A 23,955-nucleotide genomic window follows, 5' to 3' on the forward strand; every position below is an offset into this window, starting at 1 on the left:
GGTGTGAAATACGGCTAAGGGCGCACCGAGCAACCCGCCGGAGTTGGTTCATTTGACCCTGGGGACCCTCCGTAGTCTGAAAGGAGTGCCGCGAACTCAGCCACCTTTTCAGAAGGGAACATACTTCCCCTTGAAGGAGGATCACGTTGCTAAAGTAAAAATTTTGAGCGCGCTCTGTACAGAACACTTAAACTCTTGGCTTTCTGCCCGCTGTAAAGATAAAAGTGGGTCGGGCATGGCGCTGGCTACATTAAAAGGTAACGTACAGGAATGTCCAGACATTTGCATGGTGTTGACTACATAGTCGAGGTGGTTTTGCCCATAACAAAAATGGCGTCGAAACATGTTAACCGGGTACAGTCACGTGGTCAAAGACCTGGCTGGGGGACAGTATGGCTTCAGATGACAAACGGATGTTATTATTCACTTCCGGGTGAGACTAATCGGGCGCCATCTTGTCTTGTTCGCGAAGAAGTAGAAGCATCGAAAGGGTTGGAGAGGTATTATAGGAACGGTGGCGACGCGGTGTTCCGGAATCAGAGTGGGTAAGTGGAGAACGATTAGGCGTGGGGACTTGCCGGGTCATTAGAACCTTCTTGGTTTCTTTGGCGAAGGTAGCATAACTTAAACACGTAGGCTGCGTACGCTGCTTGGCGCGACTGCTGGAACCTTATCTCCCTTAAAGCGGTGGCGTCCGCCTGACTTGGTGAATCACGGCGTTGCTCCCGGTTTAAAGGAAATGTTCGTATTAAAGAGAGTGCTCGCGATCTCTCCCTCTAACTGTGAGAGTTCCCTCTAGGAAGAGAAGGGAGTGATTGTTGGGCTCCCGACCGGCCGTTAAGCTCTGCGCGTGCGCAGTGGGAACCCCCTTATGGGGAGGGGGTGCAGGGGAGCAGAGGAGGCGGGGGCCCGGACCTGGACATTCTCTGCTGTGCACCTCCGACTCCGCAGGCGCAGCGGAGGGCAACTGTGTCCTTTTAACTACAGTTAGGTTCCTTAGTTTGTATTATCCTCGTGTTTTTAAAGTCACAGACACTATGTGTTAAGTACGCTTTGGGAAAGAAGGAGGTAGCTTCCAACGTTTCAGTTTTATTATCCTGTGATGGATATTATTGTCATCTGAACATCATGGGTACTCGACACATTTTGGTTGTTGGTGGTTAATTCATAGAACAACAAAATAAACTTGGAATTTCTGATTTGAGTGCAGCAAGGTAAACGCAACAAAAACCAGAACCCTGAAGGTGTTTTGTAAGGTGTTACGTGGCTATAGGTAAGGTAACAGTAAATCAGTTCTTTTAAGATGGTCTTGATTGAGACTCTATGTTAAAATTTTGTTGTTGTTGTTGTTAATAGACTTTACTTTTTTAGGACAGTTTTTGATTTACAGAAAAATTGAGCAGATAGTACAGAGTTACCATATAAACTACCCCCCAATCCCCCACAGAGAGTTTTTCCTATTGTTAACATATATTAGTATGGTACATGTACATTTGTCACATTGAATGGACCAATACTGACACAATGTTGTTATTTAAAGTCCATAGTTTATTCACATTTCCTGAGTTTAAACCTAATGTCCTTTTTCTAGCCCAAGATCCTATTTAGAACACCCTATGACATTTAATTGTCATGTGTCCTTAGTCTTCTTTGGTTGTGACAGTTTTTCAGCCTTGTTTTCTATGACTGTTACAGGCTGAAAATTCATACAGTGAAGACCTAACTTCAGTGCCTCAGAATATGACTGTATTTGGAGATAGGGTCTTTAAAGAAGTAAAATGGGGTCAGTAGGGTAGGCCCTGTGTGCTATAATGGTGTCCTTATAAAAAAGAGCAGTACACAGAGGGAAGACCACATAAAGACAAAGGTAGGAGACAGCCATCTACAAGCCAAGAAGAGAGGCCCCAGAATGAAACCCACCCTGATGACAGTTTGATCTTGGACTTCTAGCCTCCAGAACTATAAGGAAATAAATTTCTGTGGTTTGAGCTACCCAGTCTGTGGTACTTTGTTAATGGCAGCCCTAGCAAAGTAATACAGTGACCTTGACAGTTTTGAGGGGTGCTGGCCAGGGATATTGTAGGGTGACCTGCTATTGGAATTTGTCTGATGTTTTTCTCATGATAAGACTGGTATTAGGGGTTTTGAGGAAGAAGATCACAGAGGTAAAATGCCTTTTTCATCACATTCTATCAAGGCTACATACTATGAACATGACTTATCATGTTGATATTGACCTTGATCACCTGCTTGAGGTAGTGTTTGTCTAATTTCTCCACTGTGAAGTTACTCTCCTCTGTCCACTCCCTCCTTTCCGTATTGTACTCTTTGGGAAGGAAGTCCCTTTGCACAAAGCACACTTAAGGAGTGGAGAGTTAAGCTCTCCCTCCTTTAGGGTGGAGTATCTACATAATTTATTTGGAATCCCTCCGCATGGAAGATTTGTCTCTTCCCTCCAATTTATTTATGTCAGTAAGGATTCAATAGATATTTATGTCATAATTTGTGTTATAATCCAGTACTACTTTATTTTGTTGCCCAGATTGTTCCAGTTTTGGACATTGGTAGCTCCTTCAGTTGTCTACTGTGCACCTTTGACATGCCCCCATCTTCCCCCTCCCCCTTTTTCTGAGCATCTTCTTACTTCCTGGCACTACAAGATGCTCCAGGCTCATTTTGTATATTTCTTGCCCCAGTTCTAAGAATCAGCTATTTCTCTAATGATCCCTGATTCCTTTCCTTTGTTAGAGAATGGTATTAGAACCAAGATAAGTGTTCTTGTCGCCACTGGGGGGTTGTTTCCTTTAGGCTTTTTACATTTCTTTTTCTTTTTTTTTTTTCTTCCAAATTTATTTTTCAATTATCACTTTTTTTTTGTATCTATAACCAAAGTATTCAATTCTCAAGTATTTTTTGACTACCTCTCTTCAGCTGCAGACTGCAAAGTATTTCAGTATATACTAAAATGCATGTCACATCAAGTATCAAAAAACGTTACTACATTTCAAATAATTACAAGATTAACTTCGTTAGTGCCATTTCCACCTAATGTGAATTGATCCAAATGAATTCTTTTTGACTTTGAGATCCATTACCTGGAGTGTAAGACTGAAATGGCAGGGGAGAAGAGGATTGTTGCGTTTTGTGGTTTCTAAACTTTGTGTTTGATGTGAGAAACATTTCTCTCTCTCTCTTCTTTTCTTTCTTCTCTCTTCTGTCTCTGCTCTAGGGAAGGATCCTTCCTTGCCTCTTTCTAGTTTCTGTTGGTTCCCAGCAATCTTTGGCTTTCCTTGGCTGTAGACACTTTATTCCAGTCTCTGCTTCTGTAGTCATGTGGCATTCTTCCTGTCTTGTCTCTTCTTCTAAAAGCACTAATCATTACTGGATTAGTACCCGCTTTAATCCAGTATGACCTCATCTTAACTGGACTACGTTTGCCAAGACCCTATTTCCAAATAAGGTCATGTTCACAGTTAATGGGAGTGGGGGTAGGACTTCAGCATATCTTCTAGGGGGACACAATTCAATCCATAACACTAGTCAAATTCATAAACTAGATTTTTATAGCTCTGTGCGATAATGTGCATAATCTGATGCAAACCCTGGTTGTTGATCTTTCTGTTCTTCCCAAATCCCAATTGTTTGCAAGGAAATAGCAATTAATTTAACCCTGTAAAGGGAAAGTCTTGTAGCCTGGCTCATCAATAATCACATTTCTCTAAACTTGAGAAATGGTGCTTAAGAATCTTTAAAATTAAGGCTAAAGGAAGAATGAATAAATTGGAATTGATTTTTGATGTTATAAGGTCAGAGTAGCAGTACTAGAGTGTCATCTTCATTGTTGAATGTTAATATATTTACTTGATAATAAATTTCAGTGAATGAGTAAAATATTTTACCACTTAATATGGGCAGAGCACTTTGGAGAATTCAAATAACTATTAAGACATTTCCTCTGCCCTCAAGAAGATTCTCGTTTGAGCCAAGACGAAACACGTGAAGTTTTTCATGACCAGCTTCCTGATTCTTCGTATCTTTAAAAATCTGTAGTAGATTTATTTTAAAAAATACACACTCATGGTTAAATAATTCAAAGAATATAGAAAGAGAATAAAAAATTAAAATTAACTCATCTCTGTTTTCCCTCCAGAGCTTACCAATTTTAAGAGGTTTTTGGTAATTTAGGAATTTTCTATACTAAATTGCGTTCTTCTTTAAAAAAAAGGAACTTCAAGTGGCATCATTATTCATCCTGTATCACATAATTTTTTTCACCATACAGTTCATAATACAGTTCGTACATCAGTGTATGTCAGCATATAAAAGTCTACCTTATTCATTTTAATGGCTGAATAGGAGTCCACTGTATGGTTCACTCTTATCTCACCTACTGCCCTTTGAGTGTCACTGAAAGCAGATGTTCACTGCTGCAGACATGCTGCAGGTTTTTGAGTTACATGGTGTGTATGCTCATCCATGGTTTTAAGTCCTTGAAGTGGAGTTGCTGGGTCAGAGGGAGGATTATTAACAATTTTGATAAAATACTTTAATGCTAACTTGTCTTCCAAAAAGACTGAACATTTGGTGTTTTACCTACGCCCTTGTTCAGCACACCCTCTGTAGCCAAATAAAGTTTCTCAACTGCAGATTTAATTGAAGCATTTTATTAAATAGCTTCTAACTTCTTACTTGCTTGAGTTTTACTGTTACCTTCTTTGCTGCGTTTTATTCTGCTCTGTTTCTCACAATTTCACATCCTTTCCATATTTTTCTCAGCCTAAGTGTATCAAACATTGTATTTGAATAATAGCTTCTATAAAAACTTTAGGGGGAAAAGAGCTTTGGAAAGCATAGTAAAACTAGAAGCGATTGTTTTTAACAAACAGAAAAATGGCTACAAATAATACAGATCACTCTTGAAAATATGCAAGTAAAACCTCTTAGTGCGTAGGAAAACATGGAAGTTTTTGTTTTGTTTTAATAAAAGCTGCAACCTATGATATTGTGAGAAGTAGGGACATTCCAGAGATAAAATGAAATCTGGATAAGTCTTAGATTGCTTTAAGAGAAGAAAATGGAATTGAGTAGAAGTGGATTGGCTTGATCACCCGTCCCCACCCCCAGTTGTAAACTTGAGTGCTATCAAAAACAATACTGAGAAAGTCTTAGTGGTGATATGACCACTACTTATTGAAGCTTTCTGTGCCAAGTTTTTATATGTTTCCCATTTAATCCTCACAATAACCCTATGAGGTAGACATTTATTACATTCACCACTTTACAGATGAGAAAACCAAGGATTAGAGAGTAGTTAATTTGCCCATATTCACACAGCTAGTGTGTGGTATAGGCAGGCATCATGAACCAGGGCTTGCGTTCTTAAGTCTAGGTGACAAGTGGTAATCAGAAAACTTAAAAGAGGAATTGAAAACGTTGGCCATGATAACCATTAAACAGGAGTAAGTAAAAGAAACTTAGTTTAGAGTGATTTCTAGAAAAGTAAATCTATGTATTGGACATGATGATAGGGAGTCAGTATACATCATTTTCATCATTAAAGTGGTTTTATTGTGTGCACATCTATTTGCAACTCCAGTAGGCACTGCATAGAGCTAGTTATAATGCCTACATTGTATGAGTTTACAACCTACGACAGAAAAATCTATGCACTGAACTCTGATGTGCCATTAGAGCTTTGGAAAACATAGCAAGCTCTGCTTACACCAGCTTTTTTGGTTCTCCTGTATATAGGTTAACAGCTTTCTTATCATTAACCTTTAAAAGTAAACAGAGGGAAAGAAGAACCTATAGACCATTCATTTATTCATTTGTTGTTTAGTGACTGCTGGTCACTTGCTTTAGGACAGCAAGAAGCTGTCTGGTACCTTTGGAAGGTAAAAAGATGAATACATTTGTCTTTCTATCAGCTTTAAAAAGGTCTTAATCTGGGTATTAATCTGGGGACTTCCCTGGTGGTCCAGTGGTTAAGACTTTGCCTTCCAGTGCAGGGGGTGCAGGTTTGATCCCTGTTGGGGGGCTAAGATCCCACATGCCTCATGGCCAAAAAACCAAAACATAAAAACAACAGAAGCAATGATGTAACAAATTCAATAAAGACTTTAAAAATGGTCCACATCAAAAAAAAATCTAAAAAAAAAAAAAGTATTAATCTAATGGGAAGAAGATGAAACCGTTTGAGGGACAAATTGTTCTCACCTTGCTGATGTAATTTTTAAACTTAGAATTCCATAGAAAAATCTGAATTTATTACCTTATTTGTACCATTTAAGTTCATATCAGATGGAAGAAATCTTTTAAAATGTTTGTTGTTCCTTTTTTTCTCAGCATATATGACAATTCCTAAATTGCTTGACATTATTTTGTATTGTTAATGAATTGTTCAAGTAAATAAAAAAGATATTTTTGAAAGAAAAATGTTTTTAAAGCTTTGCCTTCTCATTTCTGATGTACCTGTTTCTCTTAACTTTATAATGGTAAATCTTTTCTATTATAAAATTAATGGAAGAGAAAGTTCAAATTAATTTGGAGATGATCACACTTCCGTGTTGCATCTCTAGAATTTATTTTTATTAGTTCAAATAGCTCTTCATAATTTAAGTGCAAACATACACTTTTTTTTTTTTCAGGGCATAAGTAATCTTGCTGCTATGCTTCCAAGCTGTAGTTCTGAATCAACCTAAATTTTAAACAGAAGGTGAACCTCTGAGGTCAGTCAAAATAGCAGTTGGTATTTCTTCTGGGTGTTCCTCTTTATTTATTTATTTGTTACCTTTTAATTAAAGTTTTCAAGAGTGCTAATGCGTTATTGGTCTTTAAAGGGCTTTAAAGGTATAGTTGGAAAAGAGGAGAGGGAAAAAAGAAGAGAGAAAATCGGAAGAGAGATTAGAAAAAGAAGTATTTTTAGCTTGGAATTGATACCCAGTACAGTTGTTGGCCTCAAGTGTGGTACTATTTAGTGCCTATTTTGACATATTCTAATAATCCCATTATAATAGAATATATTAATACAGCTAGAAGATAAGTGCACTTGACTCATAAGTAAACAAGGTATAACAAAGGGATGCATCTTTCCTAATTCACAGTGTTCTTCGATTGAGAGGTCAGGATCTGCCATTGACAGAACTATGTAACATTCTGAGAATGCTGCAAAGACTGTGGTTGCAAGCTCTAAGAGCCTGGATTGTAGTAGCCAATTGTCGTTTTAAAGTTGGTGTCTGTTACTTCCTTAATATCTGGCTTTCCCACTTTTTGTGACACTGCAATAAATACTAAGGCGTAGTTTTGTATTGTTTTTAGAATAGAGGAAAGGGTCAGTCTGAAAGGATTCATTTAGTAAACATTTATTTAATGCCTGCTATGTGCTAAGCCCTGGGGTACAAAAATGAAGAAACATACTCTGCTTACTGCGTGTGTCATTGGTTCTTGAATAGGGTTGTATATCAGTGTTGGATGAAGTACAGAGATAAAATGACTGTAAGCATTTAAAACTTTTTATTATGGACGTTTTCAAACTAGTTTACAGATAAGTAAACTAAGTGTGATGAACCTCCCTGCCCCCATGCTCATCACCTAGATTTAATAGGTATTAATGTATGTTTTTCCCCTCTACTTTTCCATGTTAATTATATGTTAAGAAACCTGGTCTTGGGTAGTTCCCTGGTGGCCTAGTGGTTAGGATTCCGGGCTTTCACTGCCATGACCGGGTTCAATCCCTGGTCGGAGAACTGAGGTCCCACAAGCTGCGCAATGCGGCCCCCCCCCCCCAAAAAAAAGGAAAGAAAAGATACCTGGTCTTCTGGACTGTCTCACCTTCTAGATTTGTCTGATTGTTTCTTTTGATACTATTTGGCCAGTACCTTTGTCCCCTAATAGTTCCTTTACACTGAAAGTGAGAGCCAAAAGCTCAGCTGGATTCAGGTAAACATTTTTGGTGAAAATATTCATAGTGATTCTGGGGACGTAATTTTGTATCTCGTGAGGAGACACTTAATAATCTGTAGGGATGATATTTCGGCAACCTTTGAATTTTTGATTTCCCATCAACTTTTCTTCTAAGACTGCCTGAATCAGCTGTTTTTATTAGGTTTGACAATATGGCACTTTTCTAAATCTTTTCTACCTTCTGCATTCATTAACTATAATTTATAAGTAAGAGTTTTCCTTCATTAGCTAGAGCTATTTGGTTACCCTCTTCAATGAGCCTTGGTTTGAGGGAGATTAAATCACTTTTTTTTTATAATCTTCAAAATAATTACATTTCCAGAGAGTTATATTGGGAAAAATTAGATTTTTTCCCCCTTTTGAGCTAAATTGAATAGAGCTGTGCTTGCCCCCAAACTCTTGACGTCAGCATTAACATGAAATTTTCTACTCTTGCTTGCCAACTAAAAAATTCAAGTTGCCTTTGGCAACCTTTTGAGCAGAATTTTAGAGCTCTGATCACATAAATGTATCATCATATAATAATTTCTGATGTGTGAGCTTTAACATTAAAGAACACTCATTCTCATTTTTAAACTATGTTTATTTTGTTGAAGACAGAAAATCAGATACACTTTAAAAGTCAGGATGTGGGATCAAGGAGGACAGCCTTGGCAGCAATGGCCCTTGAATCAACAACAATGGATGCAGTCATTCCAGCACCAGCAGGATCCAAGTAAGGAAACAAATTGAATTTGGGGAGCGGGGGAGGTGGGTGTATAGAGATGAGTGGGACATAGGCACTGGAATTAAGGGAGGTAGAGTTGGGATTGGTTTATTGGATCATTTTTATGGTCAGATTTTAATTTTTTCTTGTAAATAATCTTACCTAGCATACATATTAGGGAATGGATTTCCCTTTGGAAGATTTCCTCAAAGAGTAGAAAGCTTTATGTAGATTTTAATATTTTTAAAACTGATTTAGTTCTTGTTTTCTAAAGAAAGAGGAAAGTCTTTCTTAAATGTGTTGCTTAATCATACTTTTGTTAATTCAGAATCTTAAAATTCTATGTAGATCATAGTCAACTGATGGTATGCTCTATCATTTTTAAATTTCTCTTTAATATGGAATATTTCAAGCATATACAGATGTAGAAACGAGTATAGGGAGCCCCCATTTATTACTTAGCTCTAGCAGTGGTTAATTCGTAGCCAATCTTGTTTAACTGATATGACCCCTTCCACTGTCCTGCCTTTACTGGGTTAATCTTATCCTATTTCTTTTTTTTAGTAGCTACATAGCATTCCGTTATAGGACTGTACTGTAATAAATCCACTTTTAGATGATAGATTGTCTGTGACTATTTACTTTTTGAAGTCATTCCCATAATTTTGTGTATGTACCATTATTACTTGTGCAGTTATTTTCTTAGGAAAAAAAAAATCTAAGAGCTAGGTTTGATAGATCACAGTTGTACATTTGAAAGTTTTAGATATACATTGTCAAGTTTAACTTCATTTTCATCAAAATGTATGAGAATGTATTTAATCTTTGCTAAACTGAGATGTAAAAAACTATCTTAATCTACTTTGTTTACTTTATTAGTAGAATTAGATCTTAAAATGTTAACTATAGATATTTGATGAAAGGAGGAACTTTAAGATAGCAGAAACAATGAATTTTGAATAAAGAATGGCTAAGAAGTTGTTAAGGAGATATATTTTGACTAGAGAAGGGAGTTAAAGATGCTAAAGAAGGGTGACTGAGAAGGAACAAGAATAGCTATCTATATTCACGTGGGGTATATAGGATCCAGAGTAGACCTGGATGGGACCTGTTAGAGAAAGAGTGAGGTTAATCATTTGTTTTTATAGTGGTTTAAAAAAGGGATAAGAGTTTTTAAAAATTCAGTAAACTTAAGGTGCAGGGAATAAATTTTCATATGAGTTAATATTAGAAATTGATTAAGAGTGTTTTTGTGGATGTCTTAAGTAATTTTTATTATTTTGTAGCCTGAATATGGGTTATTTTTGTGTATTTTTTTCAACTATAACATTCTGTAATATTTAAAATCTCTAGTAAGGAATAACTGAGAAGCTTGTTTTACATAGAGGCACTGTTCTTTTAGCTCCTACATTCTGAATGCCAAATTCTGCTGTGTTAAATTATGTTAGGCCAGATTGACTGGGCTGCATTGGCTCAAGCTTGGATTGCCCAAAGAGAAGCTTCAGGACAGCACAGCATGGTAGAACAACCGCCAGGAATGATGCCAAATGGACAAGATATGTCTACAATGGAGTCTGGTCCAAACAATCATGGGAATTTCCAAGGGGATTCGAACTTTAACAGAATGTGGCAGCCAGGTTTGTTGTTTATGTTTTCCAAATTTTAGGACTATTTTTACAATAAAATGAGGATTAAAATTAAATTGTTTAATTTGCTTAGTTTTATGACTTCTTGAAATTAATGCTTCTTAAAGACTAGGCAGTTTCAATTAGATTTGACCTTGAAATTTTGTGGTTAAAATTATTCTATACTCATCTGCTAGCATTGTGGCACTCAGTTTGATTCTTTTCTTGGTTCTTCATTCCTAGGCTGACAGGGGCTGGGAACACTGGAAACCTCACTTGGCATCTAGGGAAGAGAGCATTCTATGTCTCTCTGTTGCAACCTCTGGCCTTTTCAGCAGCAGCACTGGCAGAGCAAAACATGTCTAGTCTCTAATTAAAGAAAAATTGTGTCACTATGTGACAAATTAGTCTGTCAAATATACTCTGCCCCTACCATCCACCCATCTCTCTCTTCCCTTTTTTTCAGATAGTGAAGATCTTCCATAAGTTTTTATCTGTTTATTTTTTTTTGTTTGTTTGCTTTTTTACTTCACAGTATGATTAGGTTCCTTGATGCTAGTTCAGTTTTCTATGACTTGTGTTATTAATTATTTTTAACAGTCACTTCACATTTTTATAGGTGAATCTTATTTTGATTATGCTAATGGTGAAGTCATAGCTCCTTTTCCTTATTAGTACTTATTATTGTTTCTCAATGTAAGAATGGAAAACTCAGGAAGTAATCCTGTAATATCACTTTTAAAAGAATAACGAATATTCTAATCTTTAATACTGGGAAGTAGTTCATTTCTAGTTTTCTGGAGTCTGTGCCAAATTTTCCCACATTTGAAAATGTTTTGGTTCCTAAGTTCATCAGTGATTCACCCTGGCATTCCCACTTCCCCAACTCTACTCTGCTGGTGTTCTTTGTGTCCCAGGCAAGTGATTTACCTCTGTGTGCCTCAATTTCCCTTCCTGAAATTGGCAAAAATAGTACCTGATTTCTCCCTACCTCACAGGGATGTTGTGAGGATAAATGTGTTCATGGAAGAAAGAAATTATATAAAAATCTCAAGGTATTATTTTTATGGTATTGTTACTGAACAGAAATAGAAAAATTCAACAGAAAATTGCTTTGGATTTTGTTATGTTCATTAAAAATAATTTTGGGCATTTGGTTTCCATTTGTTTAGGATATGAATTAGAGTGGAAGTTAGCTCATTCTAATTATTTATTAGATTAATTCATTGCTTATTTTTAAGATATGCAAAAGAAATTGGACCAAGAAGTCATAAATTTTTTAATCTGTTTCTTTACTGAAAAATGTAGCTTTCTTGAGATCTTAAAGATGTGTGCTGATTTTGTTATAACCCCTGTTGAATGTTTTTATGCCTAAATCCTGAATAGAATGGGGAATGCATCAGCAGCCCCCACACCCCCCTCCAGAGCAGCCATGGATGCCACCAACACCAGGCCCAATGGACATTGTTCCTCCTTCCGAAGACAGCAACAGTCAGGACAGTGGGGAATTTGCCCCTGACAACAGGCATATATTTAACCAGAACAATCACAGCTTTGGTGGACCACCCGATAATTTTGCAGTGGGGCCAGTGAACCAGTTTGACTATCAGGTGAAAGATATTTTGTTGCTTTATATTGTAGATGTGCACGTAATCCATTCTTTGGAGGTGTCTCATCAAGAGTACCTAAGATATGTGTTTCACTTTTCAGTCTTGTACAGATAAGCACATATTATGTCTCAAAAAAGTTATCAGTTTTTGAGTATTAAAACCATTAGATTTTTATTTTCTGGTTTTTGATTTGCTTAGGAAAATGGTATAAAGGATTGTTAGGGAAAAATTTGGATAAAATGAAAAATGTGTAAGTGCAATAGCCATATGATGTTTTGTTTTCTAATTTATAATTTCAAGATGGTACCTTTAAATATTAAATAAAATTTAGAAAATGCACGGTAGTTGAATACATTATTTATCAAAAATAGATTATGGTTAAGACATGAATACAATACATGAAGAACATAGATCATCTTCCTAAAGGCAATTCCTTCTGCTATGTAGAGTTGAGACATTTTCTAGTGTTGTCATTTTTTTTCCGTTCTGACATGACATGTTTATGGAATTGTACATAATTTTCTTTGTAGCATCTAATTCATTCCTAGGGACATAGAACTCTATGGGGAATAGTGTCATTAAGAGGGGCTATATTTTCTCTAATCACTCTGCCAGGGTCCACCCTTAAATTATAGTGCTAGGTGTCATTTTGAAATAATTGATTGCAATCGTTACCTTTAAACTGAGCTATCATTTAAAATTTTGGAAAAAACCCATATGTTATTTCACTAATTGTATGGATAATGGGCATAATCTTAAACAGTATTCACCTTGAGACAGTAATCCTCTTATTCATACACATTCAGATACTTTTTTATATGAATATTTGGTATACAGATAGGACAGTTTTTGTTTGTTTTGAAAAAATGTAGTAGTGCGGAGCTTCTACTTACACAACATTTGCTTGGTAGATCCCCATGCTAACAAGGCAAAGAGCTCTGTTGGCATCTGGCTTAGAAAAGCCTCTGAAAATGGCAAAATTACAAAAAAAAAAATATAATGTAATGATTCAGTAGCTTCTATCTTAGCTTAAAATAGATATTTCTTGCAAGATGATAGAAATAAGTTCATAACTAGGAAGTTGGAATTGATTTAAAACTTTTTTTTCCTGTGATTTTCTAGTTACAGAAAAACTGACATTTATTTGATTTCTTGGTAGTGGAAGGATTAGTTTATAAATGGATTCAGAATGAAAAAGCTCATTTATATATCCTTTTTTATACTTCTTGAATGTAGTATATTACCAGCTGGATTTTATATGGCTCTTTGCATTTACATGGGCAGAAAATCTTTATCTTTCTTAAGAAAAGTAAGCCTAGGTTCTTGGGGCTACAGAAATATCGGTGGATATTAGAACCATGGAATTCTTGGATTTGCTGCACACATGGATTTCTACTGTCCCAGTTCATAACACACGTGTGTCCCAGAGAGTATATTGTATTAATGTGAAGAAAAATAAACTGCAATACTCTTTCAGCATGGGGCTGCTTTTGGTCCACCGCAAGGTGGATTTCATCCTCCCTATTGGCAACCAGGACCTCCAGGACCTCCGGCACCTCCCCAGAATCGAAGAGAAAGGCCATCATCGTTCAGGGATCGGCAGCGCTCACCTATTGCCCTTCCTGTGAAGCAGGAGCCGCCACAAATTGGTAGCTATTTAAGTTTAGTGAACCACAATTGGCATGATTTTTTGATCATGTAAAAAGGATGTTGTTTTATTTTCTTAAATTGTTCTAATACTCTGATATGTTAGGAAACAATACTTTAAAATCCTATCATTTTATAGTCATAAACCTTAAAATTACAAAAAAGATGCTATCTAAAATCTTTAAAGTTTTGAATATTTTCCTTTAAAATGAATCTTTACCTTAAACTCCAGATTTTGTGATGAAATTGAAATTTACTGTGACCATAGCATGTTGATATTTCTTCAATGTTGATAGCTACATTATGCCAGTATATGATCAGTTCCCCCTTTAAAACCTCCTGTTTGTTCTCTCTCTATGGACTCTTTCCACTCAGTTCATCTGATAATACTGCTGTCAGATTAATTTCTTTATTTCACTTTCCATAGTTTTTGGCAGAAAATTTTAATTTTTAAATAACATAATAGAACTAGTTTATTGCAACTGACAAGTTACATATTTATGTTCCTTTTTATCTGGAAATCCAAATCTAGCACTTAATGGACATTTAAGTCTTTCTTTTTTTAATCACAAAGTAGACATTTTAGGAAGATTCTAACTTCTGTTTTAACTTAAGGAATAATATTAGTTCAAATGAATTCTTACTGTGAAGGCTTGTGGTTTTGTTTAATTCTGTTCTGTTTTCACATTTTAGGAAGCAGCATAGTGTAACAGTTGGCTCTGAATTAGCCCACATCACTACTTATTGTCTTTGTAACCTTGAGCACATCACTTAATCTCTTTGAGCCTCCGTTTCCTCACTTAAAAAGAGATGGAGTAATAGTAGTGCTCTTTTAGGGCTTTTTGGGATTAAGTGAGATGATGGACTTCCCTAGTGCCTTGGCACATTATAAGCATTAAGGCAGTGTTCACTCTTGCTATTAAAAGTGATGATTTTAAAGAAAAGTGTTATGTTTAGTGGATTGTTTTTATTACCACTGCCTTGCTGGAGAATGATAGTATTTGTCACTAGCACTCAAACGGCACCAGCATTATTTTTTTTTAAGTTACGAAGATTGTAGAAATGTAAGAATAAGAAACTCATGCATTTACAATTTTTACTTAGCTGACTTATGAATATTTTGTCCCACGTGAAACAGATGCAGTAAAACGCAGGACTCTTCCAGCTTGGATTCGAGAAGGTCTTGAAAAAATGGAACGTGAAAAGCAGAAGAAGTTGGAGAAAGAAAGAATGGAACAACAACGTTCACAATTGTCCAAAAAAGAAAAGAAGGCTGCAGAAGATGCTGAAGGAGGAGATGGCCCTCGTTTACCTCAGAGAAGTAAATTTGTAAGTAGACACTCCTGACATAAAACTCCTTGTGACATCTGTGTGAAAAGTTAATTGACTTTTTCTGTCTTATTTGACTTGGTATGATAATCTCTAGGTCCATCCATGTTACTGTAAATGGCATTATTTCATCTTTTTTTATGGCTGAGTAATATTCCATTGTGTGTATATGGAATATTACATATGCACACCACGTCTTCTTTATTCATTCATCTGTCAGTGGCCATCTAGGTTACTTCCATGTCTTGGCTACTGTAAATAGTGCTACTGTGAACATCAGGGTACATGTATCTTTCTGAATTAGATTTCATCTTTTCTGGATATATGCCCAGGAGTGGGATTGCTGGATCATATGGTAACTCTATTTTTAGTTTTTTAAGGAACTTGCATACTGTTTTCCATAGTGGCTGCACCAATTTACATTTACAATTTACAAATATATCATTTATATGTGGAATCTAAAAAAAAAAAAGATACAAATGAACCTATTTATAAAACAGAATAGACTCACAGACATAGAAAAACTTATGGTTACCAAAGGGGAAAGCTGCGGGGAGGGATAAATTGGGAATTTGGGATTAACAGATACACACTACTATAAGTAAAATAAACAACAAGGACCTACTGTATAGCACAGGGAACTTTGTTCAGTATCTTGTAATAACCTATAATGGAAAAGAATCTGAAAAAAATATATACTGAATCCCTTGCTGTACTCCTGAAACATTGTAAATCAACTATACTTCAATTTTTAAAAAGTATTGAAATAAATAGATATTAATTTAGCTTATAAAAAAGTATTAGAGTAATGTCCTTGAGATTACTTTCAGTAAGTATATTGGAGATTGTTTTTATGTATGTATTGTTGAGGGTAGTAAGGAGAAAGGGGACAGCAAATTTATAAAACATTTCATTCCAGAGAGAAGTTATTAATTGGGGTGCTAGATAATAGGTTTTACCTTGACAAACAAATCTGTGTTCTTTTGTTGTAGTACAGCTAACTCCCTAGTGATGGACTCTAAAACAAAACTATACTTACACCAAAGGATGTAATAACTTTCATAGTTTTTGACATAGGCACTGAAAGTAACAAAGTTTTAACTCTTTAAATCTCCATCAGTGGGCTTCCCTGGTGGCACAGTGGTTAAGAATCCGCCTGCCAATGCAGGGAACATGGGTTCGAGCCCTGGTCCGGGAAGATCCCTCATGCCGCGGAGCAACTAAGCCCGTGTGCCACAACTACTGAGCCTGCATTCTAGAGCCCACGAGCCACAACTACTGAAGCCCGCATGCCTAGAGCCCATGCTCCGCAACAAGAGAAGCCACCGCAATGAGAAGCCCACCTACCGCAGTGAAGAGTAGCCGCTGCTTGCTGCAACTAGAGAAAGTCCGCGCGCAACAATGAAGACCCAATGCAGTCAAAATAAATAAATATTAAAAAAAAAAAAAAAAGAACTCCATCAGTTAGATGGCATGAGTGGCTTAGAAATTTTTTTGTTTAGCAACAGTATGCTCCTAGACGGTATGACAGCCACAGCACTGGCCAGTATGCAATTCAGGAAATGGTTCTTCCTCCCAAGGCCATTTTCTGCTTCAGAAATAAGTCTCAAGGACAGCAAATTAACTAGACTTAAGCAGATTGGCTTTGCTTAAATTCCATGAGTGCCATAAATTACTTTTATTTTTTAACAAAAGAACCATGCCGAAGATGTGATTTTATCCTGGGTGTTATACGGATAAGAAACAACAGGATGGCACTATTAAAGTTTACCTTTAACAAAGAAAAAAAAATTTTTTCAATCTTTACATGAAATAGTGGATTTTCAGGTTTGATGTTTTTTTTTAGGTGTCAAAAAAACTGTTTGGAGATTATCCTCCCTCTCCTCCCAGATGCCTTTGGACTTGTGTTACATGTATCTTCCCCTGGTTCAAATAGTCTTTCCATAGTTGTATTTAGGTGATCACCTTGTCTTTTACTTAGTAGGATCGTTAAGAATGACTATGGAATACTTCTTTGCTTAAAGAAGAGTCCCCTTTTTAAGGTATGCTATCTGGATACTGAAAACGTAAAAACCATTCAGAGAGAAAAACTGCTGGTATTTCCTCTATCTGAAGTAGACCTCATTTCTTGCTTATCTGTCTGTTACGTAGCTAAAAAAAGCAAATTTCACTAGCCAGCTGAGATCTGGAAACTGACTTTAGATTTTTAAGTCACATGATTTTAGGTAAATAGCTTACATTTACAGCTGTAAAAGTTACACTGAATAATATGACTGTGGTGCATTTATCCAAAATTCTACACGCCACTCATGTCAGGACCATCATATATAATGGATATTAATTAAATCAGTCTCTGGGCCTGATGTGCTTCTAGTTATTTATAAAATAAGGTAAAACTTAACTAAGGGAAAAAAATGGAAAAATAATTGAAATTGATCCTCATAAGTCATCTTGTAATCTTAATATTTCCTCTCAGGTAACATTTTAAATTATCAAATGAAATCTATAGCACAAAAATGTAATTTAGAGAAATTTCATTTTTATATATCTGTTTCATAGACTTTAATTTGGGGTTTTAAAATAGAATATATAAGATAATTATTTTATATTATAAGCATGAATTTGGGCTACCCGAAAGTGCTATTACTTTTTTTAGGATAGTGATGAGGAAGATGAAGACACTGAAAATGTGGAGGCCGCAAGCAGTGGAAAAGTCACCAGAAGTCCATCTCCAGTTCCTCAAGAAGATCAAAGTGAACCAGAAATGACCGAAGAAGAGAAAGAGTATCAAATGGTAGAATGTTAAATTTCTTACCCTTACCATGTACAGGCTTAAAAAAAATTTTTTTTTAATTGAGGTATAATTGACATGCAACATTATATTATAGGGTTTATCTTGTTTATAATTTTTTAAAATTATTGGTTGGCTATCTTAAACTTGAGAGAGAACTTGTGAAACAGTTATAAAATGTATATTTGCTGGGTGATAATGTCTGCAAAATCCAAGTAACATAATACGAAATCACAGCTTATAAAGCAGTTATTTAAGTACATTTTAAATTAAACAGTGTTTTACTACATGAGACCCAAGAGAACATTTATTATTTATTATTTTTCTAAAGTGTGTTTTTTGAATACTGAAAAAGATTAAAAGGCTGCATAGAAAAATAAATTTAGGAAGCACTGGATTGAACACAGTTAAACATATTTCTTCACTGCAAGAATTCTCAAAGCCTTCAGTGCCTATAATGTGTATTGTCAGTTTCTGAGATTGGGAATATAATGTGCTGCGTTTCTCGTATTGAAAGACCAGTGATATTTGAAATGTCTTTAGATGAAGCTGATTCAGTATACTCTTATTTTAGTAGATGAGTAATCTGAATCCCAGAGAGGCTCACATTTGAAACAGCTGTTGGTAGCCAAACCGATGCTAGAATCCAGCCCTTATTTCAAGTCTATTGTACGCTGTGCTATAGTAATCAAGAAAAAAAGGACTTCATCTCACAGAATGGAATGACTGCCTTTTTGTTATTTTCCTTGTTTTTTTCCCCTCAAATTTTACTTTGAGCTGAGGGTTAATGTAAGTTCCTAAGTGACATAAGAAACTAGTATTGTGCTGCTTACTAATAATATTATTAAATGAAGGGATAGTTCTCTCAAAACACTTGTGGAAACTTTTATTAATAGGGACTTTAAAAAAATGTTTTGTCTCTAGAATTAGAATTCAGTTTCTCTACTATACAGATAAATTCAAATATATATTTTTTAATCCACATGATTTTAAAATTTTTAAAGTTTTGATAATACAGTAATTTTCAAGATACTCTATTCCTTGGAATAGCTGGTCTGATCTCTGAAAATGTTTTATAAAACGGCTTTGCCTTTTAATTTTTTTGAAAATGTCAAACTGTATCAGTAACTATAATAAATTAGAAAAAAACATATAAAATATCCTTCCGTAGATGTTGCTGACAAAAATGCTTCTGACTGAAATTCTACTGGATGTCACAGATGAAGAAATTTATTATGTAGCCAAAGATGCACACCGGAAAGCAACGAAAGGTATATTGTGGGTGTTCTTGGTTCTCTTTTTCTGGGGGTCTTTTGGTTTTGGTGGCTACTTTGGACTTTTTTTGTTGTCCTTGTTGAATTACTAGCAGATTTTCAATAGTCTCTTGCATGTTTTAACTCTTTGGGAAAGGTTAGATTTGTAGACACCATATTAAAAACTATACAGATATTTTTGTTTTATCCAACCTACCTGAGCACAGATTAGCAATTTTGCTGTTGTTCTATAAAATGTATTGTGGAAAATTCTTGATGTTCAATTTCACCTGATTTTTTTATATATATATAGATACCATGGTATTGGTATATGATTTCTAATACAATTAGTTTGCCTAATGAATTATGAACCTTCAGAATTTTCACAGTTTACCACTTATAATTTTTACAGAAGCAGCTAATGTCCCCTCCCCCCCCATATTTTTAGTAACACTTAAAAAGTATATTGAAAGAAAAATTTAAATTATGGGCCATACCTCAAAAAAAAAAATACCACTGTACTGGTCAGCATTTTTCCTCATTATCAACCAATTTCAGCTCACATCAGAATTATAATTTCAAGGCCAGACATGCTACTGGTTTAAAATGAATGTTATGTTTTTAATGTTTCTTCTCTCCCCAAAAAGCAGCAATAGTAGTAGATTTAACAATACCATAGACTCTCATGACTATGAAATCGTGGCTATTTGTGTTAACATGTTGTTCCTGTTGTTGATGTGATACAAAGCTCCTGCAAAACAGCTGGCACAGTCCAGTGCACTGGCTTCCCTCACTGGACTCGGTAAGTGTTCTCCTTATTTGTGAGAGGGCCTTAAAGGGAAAAATCACACTTACCTTGTCTCTCTACCTGTTCTGTTTTGAAACTGTACTAGTCCTACACAGTTTATAAAATTTAGGTTTTAGGGTTATAGCCTCTAAAAGGTTTGCTTTTTTTTTTTTTTACTAAAGCATTCACAGTGGGATTATTATAAATGTGGTGGCTAATTCATAGTTTATTAGTACAAGTTATAATAGTTCATAATTTAGCCATGATAGCATTTAAGCTCACTTTCAGAATTATTACATACATGCCTTAGGGAAAAACCTATCCACTAATGCTCTTAAGGACCTTTATTTAGATTGTGTTGCAGCAAGTCAAGTTTTTACGTAGAGGAAAGGGTATCTTACAGCATGATAGTAGTGATGTGTTCGTAATTTGCAATTTGCATGATATATTATCAAGTATATAAGAGCTTGAATTTGCCTTTTCCACATCATCATTTCAAATTAATATTTGTGAGGGTCAACAGAAATGGGTAAAACCAAATGCCCATGTGATTTTGTTATGATTACTATTTAGATCACTTCAGGGTGGGGAGTAGTTTTAGCACCATACCATTTCTGTATCAGTGAGAATTACAGTATTCCAACTTTGTTAGGAAAAAAATATTTAGCATCCCTTGGATTTCTAAGCTTTGAACAATGAAAGAGTTAATTTTAGAAATATTTTCAGGATCATCATAAATTTGAGTAAGGTAGTTTGAATTGATTATGCTTTAGTAAGGCTTTGTTACTGCCCTATTAAATGGCTTTGTTGGTTAGCATGCACAGTAAGACAATCATTTTCAAGATTCCCTTATGGTGAGAAACATATGAAATATTCTTGAAAGAATAAGATACTAAGTATCAGTTTTCTTTAGGATTCTGTGTTCTCCTTAAGCATTGTAATTTATACTCCTCCCCACCCCGAATAAGCATATTCTTCCAAGAAAAGGCAATGAAAAAAGAAATGAGCTTTCTTCTCGGGCCTGAAAAAGTTTTTAGTGCATGGAGTAAGTTTGACATATGATAGACTGGGCTTTATGCACACAGGTGGACTGGGCGGTTACGGATCAGGAGACAGTGAAGATGAGAGGAGCGACCGAGGCTCTGAGTCATCTGACACTGATGATGAGGAATTGCGGCACCGAATCCGGCAAAAGCAGGAAGCTTTTTGGAGAAAAGAAAAAGAACAGCAGCTGTTACATGATAAACAGATGGAAGGTATATCTTTTAGACTCAGTGTTTGTACAGTTCTGTTCATATTTCTTTTTATTTTATAACCAACTTAAAAATACCAAACGATAGAATCAAGGCTAGATTATAAATAATATGTGATGTAACTGAAACTAAGGTTTTTTGGCTCATTTGCAGTTTTTATCAAAGTTAAAGTCAAAACTGATTGTAAAAAGTTATAGTTTATAAAAGTTTTTTTGTTTTGGGAGACATTAGTTCCATTGGCTGTAAGTTAAGCTATTTAGTGTATTTTTATTTCTTATTAAAGTTCTTAACGGGACTACCCTGGTGGTCCAGTGGTTGAGACTTCACCTTCCAATGCAGGGGGCGCAGGTTTGTATCCTGGTCGGGGAGCTAAGATCCCACATGCCTCAAGGCCAAAAACCCAAAACATAAAACAGAAGCAATATTGTAACAAATTCAATAAAGACTTTAAAAGTGGTCCACATCAAAAAATCTTTAAGAAAAAAAAAAGTTCTTAAAATGAAAAGACTTTTGAAAGGGGAAATATATTGTAAACTATTGAAAAGTAATTTGTAGCTAGCATATTTAAGGATAATAGAGGACTTTTTAGAAGGTTTTTTATGTAAAATGCTGTACATGTGTACAGTTCTTAGTTTATATAATGATACTAGGATAATGAAAGAATATTTATTTAGAATTTCTTTTTTGAAAAATCTTATTTGGACTATTTGAGAAGTAATTACTAAGAGTTAACAGCCAAAAATTTCATATAAATTACTTACTTACCTTCAAGTTGCCTTATTATACAAAAGGGAAATCTTTTCTTACTTGCTTTACTGTACCTCTACACTTTGGTACTCTATTGCTGTACTCTCCAGGAAGGCAGCTAACTGCATGTAGCTATTGAGCATTTCAAATGAAGCCAGCCCAAATTGAGATGTGCTGTAGGTATAAAATACACACTATATGTCAAAGACTTTACATTAAAAAAAAAAAAAAAAAGAGCAGAATATCTCAATATTCTTTTTAACATTACATGTTGAAATGATAATATTTTTTATATGTTGGGTTAATAAAATATGAAAATTAATTTCACCTGTTTCTTTTTACTTTTTAAATGTAGCTGTTAAAAAACCCTGAATTGCTTATTGCATTCTATTTCTGTTGAACAGTGCTGCTGTATTTTTGTAGTCTGGTAGCTTGAAATTTGGTAGCATGGGAGTTTTTTCATTGCACATTTGCCTTTCTTACTGTTTTTGTCTTTTTCTGTTTCAGAAGAAAAGCAACAAACAGAAAGGGTTACAAAAGAGATGAATGAATTTATCCATAAAGAGCAAAATAGTTTATCACTACTAGAAGCAAGAGAAGCAGATGGTGATGTGGTTAATGAAAAGAAAAGGACTCCAAATGAAACTACGTCAGTTTTAGAACCAAAAAAAGAGCATAAAGAAAAAGAGAAACAAGGAAGGAGTAGATCAGGAAGTTCCAGTAGTGGTAGTTCCAGTAGCAATAGCAGAAGTAGTAGTACTAGTAGTACTGTCTCTAGCTCTTCGTACAGTTCTAGCTCAGGTAGTAGTCGCACTTCTTCCCGATCTTCTTCTCCTAAAAGAAAAAAGAGACATAGTAGGAGTAGATCGCCAACAATTAAAGCTAGGCGTAGTAGGAGTAGAAGTTACTCTCGCAGAATTAAAATAGAGAGCAATAGGGCTAGAGTAAAGATTAGAGATAGGAGGAGGTCTAATAGAACTAGCATTGAAAGAGAAAGACGAAGAAATCGAAGTCCTTCCCGAGAGAGACGTAGAAGTAGAAGTCGCTCAAGGGATAGGCGAACCAATCGGTCCAGTCGCAGTAGGAGTCGAGATAGGCGTAAAATTGATGATCAACGTGGAAATCTTAGTGGGAGCAGTCATAAGCATAAAGGTGAGGCTAAAGAACAAGAGAGGAAAAAAGAGAGGAGTCGAAGTATAGATAAAGATAGGAAAAAGAAAGACAAAGAAAGGGAGCGTGAACAGGATAAAAGAAAAGAGAAACAAAAAAGGGAAGAAAAAGATTTTAAGTTCAGTAGTCAGGATGATAGGTTAAAAAGGAAACGAGAAAGTGAAAGAACATTCTCTAGGAGTGGTTCTATATCTGTTAAAATCATAAGACATGATTCTAGACAGGATAGTAAGAAAAGTACTACCAAAGACAGTAAAAAACATTCAGGCTCTGATTCTAGTGGAAGGAGCAGTTCTGAATCTCCAGGAAGTAGCAAAGAAAAGAAGGCTAAGAAGCCTAAACATAGTCGGTCGCGATCCATGGAGAAATCTCAAAGGTCTGGTAAGAAGGCAAGCCGCAAACACAAGTCTAAGTCCCGATCAAGGTAGTATACTTTTTAAAGTATTTTGTCTGATTTAAAAAAAAAAAAAATTTGACTGAATTTATGCAAAGTTGAAAGTGTCCTTTCTCTCTCTCTCTTTAATAAACTCAGTTTGGTACTTGATAAATGATCATAGTCTTAAGTAATTTTAGAAATCCTATATAATATTATTTATTTGAAAATTGCAGATTCTTTAGTATAAAATACATTTTTATTTTTAAATTTTATCTTTTCCCTTTCTTTTTTTCAGATCAACAACCCCTCCCCGTCGTAAACGCTGAGGAATGATGTGGCAAGAATGCCATGATGTTTAAAAAATTCCATGAGTTTTAAGGGCTTGTCTCATTATAGAGGCACATTGTGGCTGTGTAGGTGAAACCAGAATTTTTTTTTTTTTTTAATCTGTAAATAGGTGTACTTTTTCCAAATGCTGCTCCAAGTTACTTAATAGGATTTCTTTGTATTACATTTTTTCAAAAAATAGTGCATAATAAGACTATAAACATGCCATTCTCTTTCAGCTGTAATGTTCTTAAAATTATTCTTGAATGTACTGTGATGTCAATAAAGCTCTTTAGTTCCTTTTTGTTAACCTCTTGCACATTAATTTTATGATTTTAATCTAAGGAACGTACTTTTATAAAAAGGCAGCTG

At 35.3% G+C, this 23,955-nt stretch overlaps 1 protein-coding gene across 11 annotated transcripts; it reads left to right on the forward strand.

Annotated features, from left to right (window-relative positions):
- On the forward strand, positions 1–23,893 carry PNISR (PNN interacting serine and arginine rich protein). 11 transcript variants are annotated; one of them, XM_082405204.1, is made up of 13 exons: positions 1–257; positions 6,648–6,728; positions 8,559–8,677; positions 10,117–10,305; positions 11,680–11,903; positions 13,381–13,552; positions 14,689–14,879; positions 17,536–17,673; positions 18,842–18,941; positions 19,672–19,725; positions 20,796–20,966; positions 22,218–23,304; positions 23,552–23,893. In XM_082405204.1, the coding sequence occupies exons 3-13, from the start codon at positions 8,590–8,592 to the stop codon at positions 23,580–23,582; spliced, it is 2,445 nt and encodes an 814-aa protein (XP_082261330.1). In that variant the 5' UTR covers positions 1–257; positions 6,648–6,728; positions 8,559–8,589; the 3' UTR covers positions 23,583–23,893. The 11 variants fall into 11 exon arrangements, with proteins under 11 accessions (XP_082261330.1, XP_082261331.1, XP_082261324.1 ...); XM_082405205.1 differs by having other exon boundaries at positions 8,563–8,677; XM_082405202.1 differs by lacking the exon at positions 1–257 and adding an exon at positions 420–545.
- The last annotated feature ends 62 nt before the right edge of the window (positions 23,894–23,955 follow it).

Source organism: Balaenoptera borealis (assembly GCF_965194805.1).
Source record: "Balaenoptera borealis genome assembly, chromosome: 9".
Classification (NCBI taxonomy): Eukaryota; Metazoa; Chordata; class Mammalia; order Artiodactyla; family Balaenopteridae; genus Balaenoptera; species Balaenoptera borealis.

Coding starts and splice junctions, on each gene's coding strand:
- PNISR (XM_082405204.1), top strand. CDS start 8,590: ATGTGGGATCAAGGAGGACAGCCTTGGCAGCAATGGCCCTTGAATCAA. Junction 8,678..10,116: donor CCAGCACCAGCAGGATCCAA/GTAAGGAAACAA, acceptor AAATTATGTTAG/GCCAGATTGACTGGGCTGCA. Junction 17,674..18,841: donor AAGAGAAAGAGTATCAAATG/GTAGAATGTTAA, acceptor ATCCTTCCGTAG/ATGTTGCTGACAAAAATGCT.